Below are 16284 nucleotides of genomic sequence, written 5' to 3'. Positions count from 1 at the left end.
GAACACAATCTAGAGAGACAAACCAGACTATTTCCTGTTAAAGTGTGTTGCAATATCCTCTTTCACCTATCCCAGCCCCCTAGGTGTGGCAATGCCTTCTCCCTCCCCCTGCCCCTGCCGAGAGCTGCCCATCAATCTCAGCAGGCCAGCAAGAATCGTCTGATTGGCCAAGTTCAAAAGATGCCCCTCAGCACTGAGGTCATTGGTCTGTCCAGATGTCATTGTCCCCTGAGACTCCCCCCCTCACACCTGGTTGGTGCTCACCTATCCCTTCCCTCCCCCTGCCCTTGGGTTTAAAAGGACATTGAGGACACGCAGAGCTGTTACCAAGATTCAGCCCTCTGTGACCCTGGTATAAAAGTCTGGATTAAACCCTCCACAGAATCTGTCTCCTTTTCCTCTTCACCTCGCCTACAGCCTTTCCACCAGAGGTAAACTGAGTTTACCTACCAAGCCTGGACTTGTTCCAGTGCCTAGCTGCAGCACCCAGCCAGCCAAAGGTGTCTCTGAGGTGAAACACCACACGCCCAGCCAGCCCAAAGTGTCTGTGGGGTGAAACACCACACACCCAGCCAGCCCAAAGTGTCCGTGGGGTGAAACACCACACACCCAGCCAGCCCAAAGTGTCTGTGGGGTGAAACACCACACACCCAGCCAGCCAAAGGTGTCTGTGGGGTGAAACACCACACACCCAGCCAGCCCAAAGTGTCTGTGGGGTGAAACACCACACACCCAGCCAGCCAAAGGTGTCTGTGGGGTGAAACACCACACACCCAGCCAGCCCAAAGTGTCTGTGGGGTGAAACACCACACACCCAGCCAGCCCAAAGTGTCTGTGGGGTGAAACCACCCCAGCTGCCACCTTTGGCCCAGCAGCAAGGGCCAGACGAACCCAGGCACATCCCACCTGGTAATATTGGGATTTAATTCATTTCCCTTGGTGCCATCAGTGACAGGAATGAATGAATGAATGAATGAATGAATGAATGAATGAATGAATGAATGAATGAATGAATGAATGAATGAATGAATGAATGAAGCCCAAACCTGGTTATCCAAGGCCTTTCCCGGTGCTCCTGGCTGTGTCCTGGTGGCAGATAGGCAGTGCAGGTGCTGCTGGAAAAGCTGTGCACAGAGGCACAGAAGGCCGTGCTCCTGCTCCTTCTCCTGTGCTCATTCTGTGTCCTGGTGGCAGAGAGGCAATGCAGGTGCTGCTGGAAAAGCTGTGCATGAAGGCACAGAAGGCTGTGCTCCTGCTCATGCTCCTGCTGCCTCCCCACAGCCTGGCACAGAGCAGACAGCCACGCCTGGAGCTCCCGTCAGCTACAGCAGACAGCAGTGAGAGCCTTGCTTCTTTCTATGGAACAGAAAGGCCCTCCCTGGCAGTGGGATGTGGCATTCACATTCTCTCAACATTATTCTCTCTCACAGGATTTTTCCTGGAGAAGCACAGAGAGAAGAAGAGAAAACAATTCTTATCTCTACTTGCTTCTCCTGTTGTTTTTGCACGTGTAGAATGTGTTAGGAAGATTGTTTATCTGATTTGTCAGTTGGATTCTGCTGAGGATTGTTTTGTTTCCTTGGCCAATCACTCAAAGCTGTGTCATGGCTGAGCCGAGACAGTCACAGGTTTTCTTTAGTGTTCCTTGTAGTATAGTATCTCTTTAATATTGTATAGTATAATGTAATATAGTATAGTTTAATAAAGCAATTGTTCAGCCTTCTGAATCAATAGAATCAGATACCAATCATTCCCAGACCTTGGGGGTGCTCTGCATTCAATAGTGGGAAATGGTGAATCCTTCTGAATCCTAGAGATGGAGATGGAGGCACATTGCACTGCCAGCAGTAACATTAAAGCTGCTGCTTCACAAAATATCTGGTCTTCAGGAGCAATCATCCTTCTAACATCATTTCATCCTGCAAAGTGAGATTTGTGAGGGCCCTGACAGGTTTCAGAGAGTTTGAAATCATTGAAATGTTTTTAAATTCCTCTTTGTCCCTATTCAGGTTTTACTGCACCTGAAAAGAAATATGAGCCTGTTCCACATCACAGAGTAGTCTCTGATGAATTTGTAGCCAGGGATGTGGTGCTGCGTCAGCTGCAGCCACTAAGTGGCAGGAGAAGTACAAAATTTGCTGTGTTAGGCTCTGAATGCGGCATGCCAGCACTGTGCTGCCTGTGGTATGTAGCAGGGGTTGGATGGATGCTTCCAGCAGCTTCGCAAACAAAAACTGGGAAACAAACATGACTGCACCACTCAGCAGGCACTGATGGAGAGTTTAGGCAGCCTATATCAAGAACAATAATTCATTCAGAAAGGAAAGCTCTCATTCCCTCCTGATGTCCGCTCTGAGCTTGTGCCAGCTGCCAGAGGTGAGGGAAGTGCTGTGGGTGGGCTGTGGGTGCTGGGGATGGTGGCACAGGCTGTCCCTCCCTGTTCCAGGGGGCATAAACTGGATGTTGCTGTGATGAGACCCATGTGCAGCTCCAGGAAGTTGTCCTCCATCTTTTCTAGCAACAGCTGCCTCGATGAGGAGTGAAGGAATAGATTTTTCTCATCTGCACAGCATCTGTATGACTCGTGCTTTGGTGCTGAGGGATGTTCACACTGCTTGTGTTTCTAACTGGCTTTTTGCTGCACTTTAAAACCCCCAGCTTTCCCAATGTTCCATCCTTGTTGTCAGAGCTTCAGAGTCACAGTTGTAGATGAGGAATCTCTGGGGTCAGGGTCTGTCACCAGGGTACAGCCACTGCTCTGCAGTTACTCAAACTCCTGGAAGCCTTCACATAAACGCGGCAGCTTTCCAGCAGTACTGGGGGACCCACCACCCTCTTCCTTCAAATCCTCTCTCACTGAACTCAAACCTGTCATAACCAGGGTGAAATATGATGCCATGTGCATGGGAGAGGAGCTGTGTGGAGGATGTGATGGCAGGGTCTGCCTGCAGTTATCTGGCTGCAGCAGTAAGTGCTAATCCTGCCATTAGGAAGGGCCATCAACACGTGCTCTTTGATCTGTCACGAACTGAGGGGTTCCAATGTTTTCGTGTGTTTTTACACCAGAATCATCTGGACCAACTTCAAGGGGAGAAAAGGGGCCTCATTTCCATCTGTGAGGCTTGGATCTACAGGATGAATTCTCCCTACAAATGCTACCCTGTAAATTGCAGAAGAGATCTGGAGTGGCTCCCTGGCTGGTGGCTGACTTTCCCAAGCTCTAGCCTGGCTATTTCTGCAATCCCTTCTCACTTTCCTGTAAGGACCATCACTGTAAGATACAAAATGCCTCTGTTTGCTTGTCCTGACTCTTGCAGAACTCACTCAGAATACAAAGACAAGCAATAAGATCTGCAAACAAGCAGCTTTCTCAAGAAACATGCAGAAAGTTTGCTGATTTCATGGTGAAAGCAATGTTTGTATTTATTTGGTTGTTGAAATGGATTTTTCTTAGGAAATGAGTGCCCTGCTGTGACACCACTATTCTCAGTTCCAGCAGTTCACTAATGTTTTTTATAAAAACCCTACAATTTATGTAAGTTCAAGGCACTGTATAAGAACTTCAGGAAATGAGCTTCATCACAGGCGTTTCTCAGGGCAGGGACCCAGTGCTGCCAGAGCTTCTGCTACCACACAGAGTCACTGGGACCCTTTCCAGAGCAGTGGGGATCCATGGGAGCTGAGTCCTTTGAGGACACGAGGGCTGAGGCAGCCAAGGGAACGTGCTGCTTTCTTTGCTAGCTGGGATTTTTGGATGCCAGAACAACTGTATGTTCTGTGTGTTGGATCAGCAGTCTGCCTGTTCCTCCACCTGATAAGCACTAGGTCTTCTCTGGGAAAACTGAGAAAACACAAAACACTAGAAATAATGGAAATACCTTTTTTCTCCAGTCCATTGTGAGCTGTAGGTCATGCTGTGCCTGAACTATTTATTTTCCTTCCATCTCTGTATCAGACACTGATACAGGCAGGCAGTTGAAATTGAGCAACCTCAAGGCCAGAAGGAACAAAGTCCTTGCCTGAACAAAACCTCTGTTCCTGTGAGTCAGAGAAGAGCATTCAGACTCTACCAAAAGGCCCTCAAATGCTGCTGAATGTTCCCATCAGAAGAGAGGAAAATGTGTGCAGCAGTGTCACAGTGCCAGACTCATCCTGCTCTCTTATTTAACTGTCCCTTCAGACAGAGCTTTTCATCAGAGCTGTGCCCTGCCTCATTGAGACTGGGACACAGTCCTGCCTCTGGTGAAAACCCAAGCACAAATACCTTTTCTGACTCCTTGCACGGGTCTCCAGCAGCTGACAGCACACTCAGTTGTGCTGCTATTGTGAGCTGAGCACAGACCTCTTTTTATAAGACACAAGCATTATTTTTTTGATTTGTTGATTTGGCCACAGTGCTTATGCAATGATATTACAAAATAAAGGCCCCCGAAGGATATTCCCTACTGACAGCTGTGGGAGGTGACCTGTGGTGTAGGGGACAGATCACAAGGCAGAAGAATTTAACAAGAATTATTAAACACTGGAGAAAAATAACTGTGAAAAGAGACAGACATTTTCTTGTTTGAGGTCTTCAACTCATGATCAGAAGCTGTTTTGGAAGAGGTGCTTTATTTGGATATGTGATGAGGCTCTGCTCAAGGGGATTTAAACGAGATCTTTCTCATGCCAGACACAAAGCTGTATTTTTGAACTAAAAACCATAGGAAATAAAAATAATATTAACTGTGATTTACAGCAAACCCTGTGCAAACCACATGTCCTTGGAGGGCTGAACTATAAGTGCTATCTTTAGTTTCTTTCTAACAAACAAACAAACAAACTTAAAAATCCATCCAATTCTCTGTGATTCACTTTCTCCTGACTTTAGCCATCACACTCCAGAGTTAGCTGATTTGGAACAAGAAATCCTTTAATGAAGGAGGAAAAAATGATATATGGCTATTACACATGGAAAAGTAAACATTTCAAGTGCCTCAATAGTTTTGATTACACAGCTTATCTATGCACAGCGGGTTCATGGAGCTCTTGGCCCCTCTTGTCCCTGCCACCAAGGACTGAGTTTGGGGGCTGGAATTACCTCCCAGAAAGGTCCTGGCTGGTGTGCCCCACTTGTTCCTGGTGCCAGGGCATCAGGCATGTAGAGATCTCTACACCAAGACTACCAGGGGTCTCACGTCCTGCGGGCATCATGGGTGAGACCTTGAACACAACAGGTCTGAGACACTGACAGTGTTCACAGGGGTCTCAGGTTGAGGGAAGAGACGAGGATCTGACTCCATGTTTCAGAAGGCTTGATTTATTATTTTATGATATATATTACATTAAAACTATACTAAAAGAATAGAAGAAAGGGTTTCATTAGAAGGCTGGCTAAGAATAGAAAGGAAAAGAATGATAACAAAGGTTTGCGTCTCGGACTCTCTCTCCGAGCCAGCTGTGCTGTGATTGGCCATTAATTACAAACAAGAACACAAGACTAATCACAGATCTACCTGTTGCATTCCACAGCAGCAGATAATCATTGTTTACATTTACATGTTCCTGAGGCCTCCCAGCTTCTCAGGCGGAAAAAATCTTAAGGAAAGGATGTTTCAGAAAAGATGTCTGCGACAACACACCATGGTCTCTTACCCTGGTAGGGAGAGTCTCTCACAGTGGGTGTGGGGGTGTCTCTATTCACATGAAGGAAAGATTTGGGACTGTGAGCAGGGGATGGGGCACTACCCAAGCAAGGGCTCGGGGTTATGTGGCCAGGGAGTGAATGCTGTCCCTGAGCACCCCACAGCCCAGCTGGAGGAGATGCCTGAGCGTCACCAGGCCATGACTCATCACAGCAGGACACATTACAAAACACCATCAGATGAAGTTACAAACAAAATGCCAATGCCGTGGAAGAGCAGAGGGCACGGGCAGGGCTGCACACTCACAAGTGCGTGCCTGGGGCTGTTTTCCTGCCCCATCAGCTGCGGGCGGGGTGAGCGCCCTGCCAGGGGCGCCAGTGCTCGTTAGGGCCTGTGCTGACACGGCACAGCTCCTTTCATCCTGCGGGCCCGGCACTGCTGCGCTGGGCAAAATGGGAGCTGCTGCCTTTAAACAAAGCAGCTGTTTATCCTTGAAACAATTAGAGACGGCAGTCAGATCTTGAACTCGTTACTGAGCCCAAAACAATTATGATAAAAACAGGTTCCAGATGGGCTCAAAAGGAGTTGTTTTTGTCTTTACTGAATTAGAATGGATTCCATGTCTTCAAGTTTCTCTGGTATTTATGGACAGGAAACATGAATTACACACAATAATTTACTACAAACAAAAGAGATGACCGCTGCAACAGCCCATTTATCTTTGCTCATGTGCCTTCTTGAGGTTTATGTGCTGTTTAACTCATGGGGAGAGTTAATAGCATTTCTCTCTGTTTTCAAACTCTGCAGAAACTGAGATGGGAAGCTGTTGAATTTATGCTGCAGGTTACTGTCACTGGGCCTGCAGATGCACAATGGGTAAATATTGTCTGGCAAGGAGATACCATCATGTTCAGTTCCTCCTTTGAAGGACTTGTGCAAAGGTTTCAGCTGGGAGTCCTTCCTTAGGTTCTCTGGCTGCTCCAAGAGCATGCAGACAAAAACCCGTTTCAAAGCGTGTCCAAAATGGACTGAAGTCTGGGCATCACACATATTTGTGTGGAAACTTTGAATTTCTGGCATCTTGGGTTTTGAAGCTGATGCTGTGTAAGGTTCCGGCGTTCTTCTTTTCGCTGCTGATTTATGTTCGGCCGGGAGATAGTTCAGGGATTGCTCAGGGAATGCCATTTGCTCTGTTTCTCGGCTGTTTAGGCTTGTAAGGTTTTCTGTGGTGTTTTAGGTGTTCTGGAATTCTCAGGGATGGCCTTGAAGAGCCGACGCTTCAAAGGACGAGGAGAGACTTCTGATCTTGTCTCGGTCTTGGTGTTTATTAATTGTTTATCTAAAAGATTTTCTTTCAGCCCGACAGAGGTCTGCACAGCAAGTCAGCCATGGGCACACTGCGCAACCCCTGGGGCGGTCACCTATCTTTATACCCGAAGTTACGTGTACAATATTTATCATTTTTCCCCAATACCCTCTACCCTTATTAACCGGTGCACTTTTAGTAATAACCAATCCCCAAGTGCCACCATCACCACAGAAGATGGAGGCCAAGAAGAAGAAGAAGAAGGACAGGACACGCCCCAATTCCTCCATCTTACTTCTTTAGACCCCCCTGTACCAAAATCCTAAACCCTGTGTTTTACACTTTAACTAACTTATCCCTTCACCATTCACCCAGTGAATTCCTCCCAGTCCTCATACAGGTGTCGTCTCCTGTGTAGGATCAAAGTCCAGCCACCAGACACTTCTGGCAACATTCCAGGATTCCCGAGCCCCCCAAGGGTGGTCTCGGCCACTCTGCACCTCCATCCTGAGGTGCTGAGATCCCACAATGCTGCACATTGACAGCAATATTGAGTTGATCCCAGAAGGAAGGGGAGCCCAGCAGATGGCAGGAAGCAATGGCACATCACTGTGCTACATCTGCTTGGAGTCCCCAGGCAGGGCAGGACAAGGCAGGAGGAAATCAGTGAAAAATCTCCTGAGCAGTGTTTTTCTGCCAGTCCCTCTTCCTTCTTGCAGCTGAGACAAAGACTTTGGCTTTGGGGTTTTTTTTTTCAGTTTTTAGTTCGATTTCATGATTTTATAAAAGGCCATAAGTCAGCACCACTGTGAATGGGGAGGTGTGTGTGAACCCAAATATGTGCCTGTGCTGATGGGAACTTGTGGAAGGCCATAACTCCAAAAACCCATAAAATGTGACACAGATTGTAATAAAGACTAAAGCTGCCCTGGGTGTACTGTAGTGCATGAAGTCAGCTTGGCTGAGCTCCCCAGGGACTGAGATCATGGGCAGAAAGCAGCCTGGGAACTCAGGGTGACACTGAGATTTGTTTGGCCTCTCCCAGTGGGAGCTGCTGAGCTTCCCCATGCATTTCATTTCCCTTCCCCCATAAACCTTAGAAAACAGGCCTTAAGTAGAAGCCTGGACAAGTGGAGTTCTCCAGTTTTGGCTAGAAAAGAAGGGAGGAGAAAAAAATTGAGAAACTGATTATTACTTTTTATTTAGATTTTATGCAATGTCTAATTTGCACATAGTCTTTCACAGAGAGTAAGTGGGATTGATTATTTGGATTCCCATCTCTGTGGAGCTAGTGAGGGCTCCTTGCAGCAGAGAGGCTCCCAGTATCCATCTCCCAGCCTTGGTTCAAATAAGGAAGGGGCAGGAATCATGGTGCTTGAATTCAGCTTCTGTCTGGTGTGCACAAGCAGCAAGAGCAGATAGGAAACCTCTAATTCCCCACCCAAAGGAACAGGATACTTATTCATTTATTTCATTTATTATCCATTTATTGACTCTCAGTTCTTCAACTCAGTTGCCCATTCTGCTGGGTTGGGAGCTCTGTGGCATGCTGGAGGGCTGAGCTGCAGCAGTGCAGCATTTGGGCTGAAACAGCCCCATGAATAAGGGCAGCCCTTTGCAGAGCTCCTGGCCCAGTGAATTTCCCTGCAAGCTCAGCTCTTCTCAACAGCCAGAGCTCTCACATCCATCCCAGCTCCCACCAAAACCTGTGCCCACACAGCCAAAATTATTGACATTGCTGCAGTTTGGGGTGCAAGTTCCTCACTCAGCTCCATTCCCAGCAGCTCCTCCTTCTCCCCCAGCCCCATCAGAAGTGCTCTCAGCACTGCAGCACTCCAGGGCATTGAGGAGCCCATTCTCTGTTCTGACAGACCCCCCCTGTCTCTTGTCTTCTCTCCCCTCTCTCCCCCATTATGTTGCTTTAACCTCATGTCACATCATCTTCCATCTGGGTTTTGTATTTCATCAAAGGGCACTCAGGAAGGAGGTGGTGGAGGACACAAAGACTCCCTTCCCCCTCGGTAATTTCATTTCCCGTTAATGGAAGGTTTAAAGGGAAATCTCAGGGCTCAATAAGGCTCTGATGACAGCTTAACCCTCTGCAGCACAAACCCAACACCAGGCCCGTTCCTCATCTGAATCCAGGGTTGCTGTAACATTAGACCTGAGTGCTGCACAGGGCAGACAGGTCTGGGAAGCACAATCAGAGGGAGAGTGAAGGATGCCGCGTTCCTGGAGATGTGTATCAGCTCTGGCTCTCAGGAGCGCTGTCTGTGTGGGACAGCGGGCAGAGACAGGATCTGCTTTCTCCTGAGGGCTGAGAACAGACTCTGCTCCTCCTGAGGGCTGAGAACAGACTCTGCTCCTCCTGAGGGCCCAGCACAGGCTCTGCTCCCTCCTGAGGAGGGCCCAGCACAGACTCTGCTCCTCCTGAGGAGGGCCCAGCACAGGCTCTGCTCCCTCCTGAGAGTCCAGCACAGGCTCTGCTCCCTCCTGAGGGCTGTGTGCAGCGCTGCTGCCGTTCCCCGGGTCCCCTCAGCATGCAGTGGCACCACACATCCACACATCCCTTGGTTTCTTCCAGCGGCCTTGACAGCCCGGTGGGAAGTGCCTCACTGCTCCATCAGGAGCATGCTCTTACTGCAGGAGAGGTTCCAGCAGGAATTACTGAAAACCCCAAGCCTTTCGTGCCTTAGTGAATACAAGACCCTTCTGATCAGCCAAGCAAGCGGCAACACAGCCGGGCTGAGGCAGCGGCACCGCCGCCCTTCTCCCAGCGGGGGAACACCGCGCTGAGAGCGCCCGGCTCTCGGGGACACTGCGGGGCCGCCGCTGAGCGCGCCGCGGCAGGAACCGCGCGGACCCTTCCCCAGCCGGGCAGGTCAGTGTCAGTGTCACTGTCCCAGGACCCGCGCACAGCCCCGCGCCCAGCGCGCAGCCTAAACCCGGATGCCCCGCCCCTCAGCCGCCAGCGCCCCGCCCGTGCCCCGCCCGTGCCCCGCCCGTGCCCCGCCCGTGCCCCGCCCGTGCCCCGCCCGTGCCCCGCCCCTCAGCCGCCAGCGCCCCGCCCGTGCCCCGCCCGCGCCCCGCCCGCGCCCCGCCCGTGCCCCTCCTGCTCCCGGCGCTGCGGCGGCCGCGGGCCGGGGCCATGAGGCGCGCTCCCATTGGCTGACGCGCGCCGCCTGTCGCGCGTGGATTGGCCGGGCGCTCCCCGCGGGGGCGGGGCGTGCGGCGGCGCGGTGGGGGGGCGTTAAAGGCGCCGCGTCGGGCGGGCGGAGCGGCGCGGCCATGGCGTACCAGGGCTTCGCGCAGGAGTACCTGGGCATGCCGGCCGTGACCCGCGCCTACACCACCGCCTGCGTGCTCACCACCGCCGCCGTGGTGAGCGGGGGCCGCGCCGGGGGGCGGGGGGCCGCGGGGCGGGGGCCGGGGCTGGCCGAGGGCAGCGGGTGATGGCAGCTGCTCTGCCTGTCTCCCACAGCAGCTGGAGTTCATCACCCCCTTCCAGCTGTACTTCAACCCCGACCTCATCTTCAGGAAGTTCCAGGTGAGGCCTCGCTCGGGCTCCGGGGCCCGCTGTGGCTGTGGCTGTGCCCGCGGGGCCCGGGTGTCCCGCTCGCAGGGGGGCCGGGCGCTGCTGTGTCATCCCCGGGGGCTCCTGTCCCACTGCCCCAGCCTCCTCTGAGCGCTGCGGGCCGGGCCAGCCACACAGCGTCCCCTCCTGTCACGGGCACCTGCGTGGGGACAGCTCCTTCCAGCCCTTGCCTGCCACACAGCACCTTGGCTTTCCCTTGGCTCAAACCCCATCTCTTCCCCCTCTGTTACAGCGTGTGCTGTTGGGCTGGTTGGAGAGGGCTTTATTGTAGAGAGGCGTGAAAAGTGATTGATTTGGCTCTGGGTGCTGAATTGTGGTTGTTTGACCTCTCTAGAAAAGTAAAGAAATCTTCTTTTCCATGCCTGGAAAGGTGAGACACTGATGTACCAGGGTACCATGTGAGGAGGTCCCACTGGAGGGTGGAGCAGCTGTCTGGTGTCCTGGGGTAGTTCTGAGGGACAGGTGCATGTCTGAGCATTCATTCCCTATGGACAGTGTGATGGGCTGCTCTGTGTGGTGAGGAGAGACCTCTGTCCACCTCCTTTTCTCTCTCCTCTCTCTTCTCTTTCAGATATGGAGGCTGATCACCAACTTCCTCTTTTTTGGGCCCCTGGGATTCAGTTTCTTTTTCAACATGATATTTCTGTATCCTTTGGTCTCAGTGAAGTTCTCTGCTCCCATTTTGGCTTAGACGCAGCTCCCCCCATCCATCTTCCTCCCCAGCATGGCTTGCCTTGGCAGCACTCTGGGGCTGTGGGTTCTTCCCTTGGCTCTTTTGAATTGAAGCCCCTCCTGCCCCTCCATCTGTGCTTGCTGCAGGGCAAAGGGAAGCTGGCAGTGCTGCTGCTGTGGCTCTTGCTGGAGAGCAGTGCCCATTCCTGGGGTGAGCTCTGGCTGAAGCACAGCAGGTGCCTCTCTCTGTCAGTGGGGTGCAGTTTGCACTGTTCTGCTCTGGGCTGAGCTTGCAGCAGTTCCTGGGCAGTCCTGCCATGGGCACAGGGTGGCCAAGCTGTTTTAATTTCCTATACTGCAACCCTCCCTTCTCTCCTGCCCTCAGGTACAGGTACTGCCGCATGCTGGAAGAAGGCTCCTTCCGAGGAAGGACGGCTGACTTTGTCTTCATGTTCCTCTTTGGAGGGTTTCTCATGACAGTATCCTTTTGGGCTGGATGAGGCTCCTTGGTGTCTCTGACATGCTGTGGATAGTGTAGGGCTTGTCTGCTGCCTCTGTGTCAGGTGTGCTGTGGTCTTGGTGCTTAATTAATTGTTTTACCAATGTAAGGTCCATCCCAATAGAGTAGGTGACAGTCTGTGACACATTGTGTAATTTGTTTTAATCAACTGGTGGGATGTCACTGGGGCCCAGTATGAAAAATCACACTTGATAATCATAACAAAATTACAAATACAAAAATTAGAATGATTTCTGCTAGATGAAATAACATCATTGCTATCAATTTTTACAGCAGCACAAGCAGTTCTCAGGCACACACAACCTTTACCAGTACATACGAGCAGAGTTTTCTGATCAGTGACTGGATGAATTTTGAAGTAGCAAATACTCTGTTCTGTGTGCAGACACACATCTTAGGCATTAATAGTATTGCTTTCACAAATACCTGCTGAGCAGCACAGCTGCTTCATGAATGCTCTTGGTGTCCCAGGGCAGAGGGCCTTATGCTCTGAGAGCTGGGAGAGCTCTGCTGAGCAGGTGCTGCAGGGGCACTTCTGGCTCTATGGCACAGCCTGTGCTCTCCATCTTTGCCACCCTTGGCTTGCCAGAGCCTCACCCAGTGTGCCTGGAGGAGAGGAAGCTGCCTGAGGTTGTGCTGGAGCCCCTGGCAGGGGCTGGGCTGCCTCATCCCTGAGGGACACGTGGCAGAGCTCAGCCTGAAAGGAGGCCACGTGTTCTGCTGCAAGGACTGTCCAGCTGTGCCAGGGCCACTGACTGAGCTCTGCTGAGTGCAGCATGGCTGGGACTGCATGAGGCTGGCTCAGGACAGGGGCAGGAATGTGGAGCCATGAGGACAAGGAGTGGGGTCCCACATACTCAGCACGTGTGAGCCCAGAGCTTGCAGCCTGCCAGTAAATGGAGGTACCATCACACAGTTCTTAAGTTCTTTTCACAACACAGTAATCTGATGGTGAAATTTATTTCCCTCCCAAGCATAAACCTTCTCTGAATATCTTCTGCTGTCTTATGCAGATGGCTCAGAGCACTGCTGTGCCCAGGGAGCTCTGCATGAAGCTCTGTGAGAATCCAGGTGGCTGCAGCAGCCACGTGCTTGGCCAGATGTGGATTTGGAGTCCAACTACAAGGGCAGAGAAAATTTTTGCCTGTCTCTGTGCTCTGAAGAAAAGGAATGTGAATTCCAAGAACAATCTCACTGCTGAACTACTTCTGTAGAAGGCACATACTGGATGTGAGCTAGCTGTTAAGATATGCCACTGTCCCAAGTGCTGTAGGAATGTGAAAGCCCTTCTTTGAATGTCATTTTGATGTTCATTTTGCAAAGGGGACTATAGAGCTCTCTGGTCTCTGGTGGTTGTAGACATCAGCTTAAGGGGTGAGCAGTCTGCATGTGAGCTTGTTCTGGGGTGGCATTGAGGGAGATGTGTGTGGGGCAGTGGTGGTGAGTAAATCTCAGCCAGGAAAGGCTCGGTGACATGGGCAGTGTCTGGGAATGCTGGGATCAGCTGTCTCTGGTTTGGGTTTCCTGCCCCAAAGCGCACTGTGCTGCCTGGAGGTGTGCACAGGGTGGGGAGGTTTTTCCTTGACTCGGTAGTTCCCAGCTGTTTGGACTCTTTGCCAGCCTGTTTTTCCTGGGCCAGGCTTTCACCATCATGCTGGTGTACGTGTGGAGCCGCAGGAACCCCTACATCCGCATGAACTTCTTTGGCCTTCTGAACTTCCAAGCCCCCTTCCTGCCCTGGGTCCTGATGGGGTTCTCTCTGCTCCTGGGCAACTCCATCATCATTGATCTGCTGGGTGAGTCAGAGCTGGTGGGGGATGCCAACAAGGACACCTTGCAGCCTCAGTGGTCAGTCCTCGTTGGTGCTACTGGCACCTTCTCTTGGTTCCAGCTGAGCTGAGATGTTTGGTTTCCTAACTGAGCTGCCTGGGTTTCTGGAGGGCTGGGCTTTTGCTTGTGACCTGCTTTTTGCTGTGTGTGTCTGTGGTGGTAGAAGCTGGGTATGGTGAGCTCTGACACTGCTGTGTGTGGTCTCCTGGGTGTGCAATGCTGCCCTCAGGCTCATGGGCTCCCTGCCTGCTGATCACAGCAGCCTGCAGCATCCCTGGCTCTGGAGAGAGCTGGGTTTGGGCACAGCTGGGGGATTCTTAGCCCAGCAGCTCTGGTTTAGCTGGCAAAGGAGTTGCTGTTTTGCCTGACCTTGGTGGCATCTCTCCCCAGGCATTGCAGTGGGTCATATCTATTATTTCTTGGAAGATGTTTTCCCCAATCAGCCTGGAGGAAAGAAGCTGCTGTTAACCCCGAGCTTTCTGTAAGTAAAGTTGATTCTTTCTGGCCTTTACTGTGGGCTTTCCCAACCTGATCACTTCCAGAGCAAACTGTGACCATAAGAGGCAACTGCCTGCTGCCAGCACCTCAGCTCCACAGGTATTGGAGTTAAATACTATCACACTGCAACACACAGGTCATGGATTGCTGCATTATTTGCACATTATATACACCTGTACAGGGCCTATGCTGCAGCAGCAGCTGCTACCTTCAGCTTGCTAGTAGAACTAGTCTGCTTACTGCTTGTGGAAATGCTGGATGCAGGCAGGACTTTTTCTGCTGTGTTTTCATAGTTTAAGAAAGCAGAATTTGTTCTGCTTTGTGCACTGACAATCAGCTCTGACCTGGTGATCAGGAAGGAGGCACTGCCATCACTGCGTGTTGAGCTGAGCAAAAGAATGGGTGGTGATGGTGGCTGTGGCTGACAGCCAAGCCCCACAGAGGGCCAGGGTGTTCCTAGGAGGGCTGGGGGTTTGGCAGCCTCAGCTGAGTCTCCTAACCTGCCTGCTGGATGGCATGTCCCTTGCCAGGAAGATGGTTTTTGACACACCTGAAGAGGATCCCAACTACAACCCTCTCCCTGAGGATCGCCCAGAACACCAGCCTAGAGACCAAGACCAGCACGAGCAGCAGCATCCACAGTAGCATGGGGGACTTCTTCATGTGGCCAGACTCCTCCCTGCTGGCTGGACTTTGGCTGTGGCCCAGAGATCCTTCTGGAAAAACAGAGTTGCCATTCCGATGTGTAGTGTGTTTGTGTGGGTAACCCATCCTCCCCTTGTACAAAGTGGAGCTTTGCACACAAGAACTCCTGAATGCTTACAGAGGTGTTCTAGGGCCAGGGCTGAAGCTGTGCTGGCTCCTCAGTTCCCTGGTGTGGAATAACTATCAAATGGGGTGTTAAACCAGTTCTTCCTTCTGCTCTCAATGACTTGCTGTGTGCCAGGTCACTCTTGCCCTCTGTACAAAGGTGCACCTGGCCCTCACTGCTGTGAGACCTCTTTGTGGGCTTTCAATGAAGTAGTTCTGCACCATGGTAGAATGCAGCTCAGCCTCTTTCTTTCCTTTATGTCCCCCACTCCTTTTCTGGTGGTTGTTTCCAAAGAGTCTTTACATTAAAGTCTTTATTTTTCAGTTGTGTGTCCATTTCTGCCAGGGGCAGAGGCAGCAATTCATCAGGAATTTGCTCATAACTGCCAGGTTTGGGATTTTCTTTTCTGGTGGCCAAGGCTGGAAGATGTCCTTTCCCTCTTCTCTCAGCAGGGCTGCAGAGCATGAGGAGTGTGGGGGATGTCTAATTGGATAAAGGGGTGCCTGGGAAAGGACAAAGGGACTGAGCTGGACACTTGATCCAGGCAGTGGCTGGAAGCAGCACTTGAACTGGCAATAAAAACTCTCTGCACCTGCAGTATAATTCCACTGTTGTTGAATTTTTTAGTTCTGAAACTTAAACATCTGAGTTTCAGGGGAAAATGAAAAAAGCTCATCCCTACCCTGACACCTGTATGAAATGGATCTGATCACTCTTGCTAGCACAGTACCCACTGTGCTTGTACCCAACCTCAAAGGAGTCTGCACACATGGTATCTCACAGCAGCTCACTCCTAACAGTGCTGCTGCTCAGAGCTGCAAACCAGCACCAAACCATGAAATGGGAGTAACCAGCATCTGATTGAGCACACTCACAAACCCCCATGCACACCAACTCCCCCTGCCCTGTAGTCTTCCAGTAAAACACTTTATCAAAAATCAGACCTGATTTGAACATGCTCTTGCTGCACTTATCCTTCCCTCTCTAAGAGGCTGAGAGGCCTGTACAGGTGGTGATTTGTTCTAAAGATACAGGGGCATTAAGGGTGATGATAACAGAGCTGGGGTTCCAGTTCTTAGAGGAGTTTGTCTTTGAAGTCTTCAGAGGTTCTGGTTTAAATTGCCTGAGATGGGGCTTTGAAATGTAACAGTTGGGCTATTCCTTTAGGTGGGGTACCAGACTAACCCAAGGAATTGTGATTGCAGAGCAAGAAAGCTGCTCCTGGCTGTTCCCCTGTAGTCCTAGTGCTACACAAAGAAAGCTGGCTGAAGTTCCCATCTTGCTGGCCTTGGTCCCTTGACTGTCCTGCTGTGTCCCTGCTGCTTCAAGGAACAATCTGTACAAACTCTCTGGCCTTGAGAAGCAGAGAGGTGCTGCAGTCCTTGTGTGCCTGCACCTCATTGTGAACTTGGGGATTAGTAATCACAA

At 51.1% G+C, this 16284-nt stretch overlaps 1 protein-coding gene across 2 annotated transcripts; it reads left to right on the top strand.

Moving 5' to 3' along the window:
- The first annotated feature begins 10183 nt into the window (after positions 1-10183).
- On the top strand, positions 10184-15179 carry DERL3 (derlin 3). 2 transcript variants are annotated; one of them, XM_058816713.1, is made up of 7 exons: positions 10184-10311; positions 10412-10477; positions 11097-11170; positions 11583-11676; positions 13318-13513; positions 13938-14028; positions 14576-15179. In XM_058816713.1, the coding sequence occupies exons 1-7, from the start codon at positions 10219-10221 to the stop codon at positions 14688-14690; spliced, it is 729 nt and encodes a 242-aa protein (XP_058672696.1). In that variant the 5' UTR covers positions 10184-10218; the 3' UTR covers positions 14691-15179. The 2 variants fall into 2 exon arrangements, with proteins under 2 accessions (XP_058672696.1, XP_058672695.1); XM_058816712.1 differs by having other exon boundaries at positions 11097-11191.
- Positions 15180-16284: the final 1105 nt, after the last annotated feature.

Source organism: Ammospiza caudacuta, chromosome 18 (assembly GCF_027887145.1).
Source record: "Ammospiza caudacuta isolate bAmmCau1 chromosome 18, bAmmCau1.pri, whole genome shotgun sequence".
Taxonomy (NCBI): Eukaryota; Metazoa; Chordata; class Aves; order Passeriformes; family Passerellidae; genus Ammospiza; species Ammospiza caudacuta.
The sequence above is the reverse complement of the archived record's forward strand: the minus strand, read 5'-3'. Positions and strand labels throughout refer to the sequence as shown.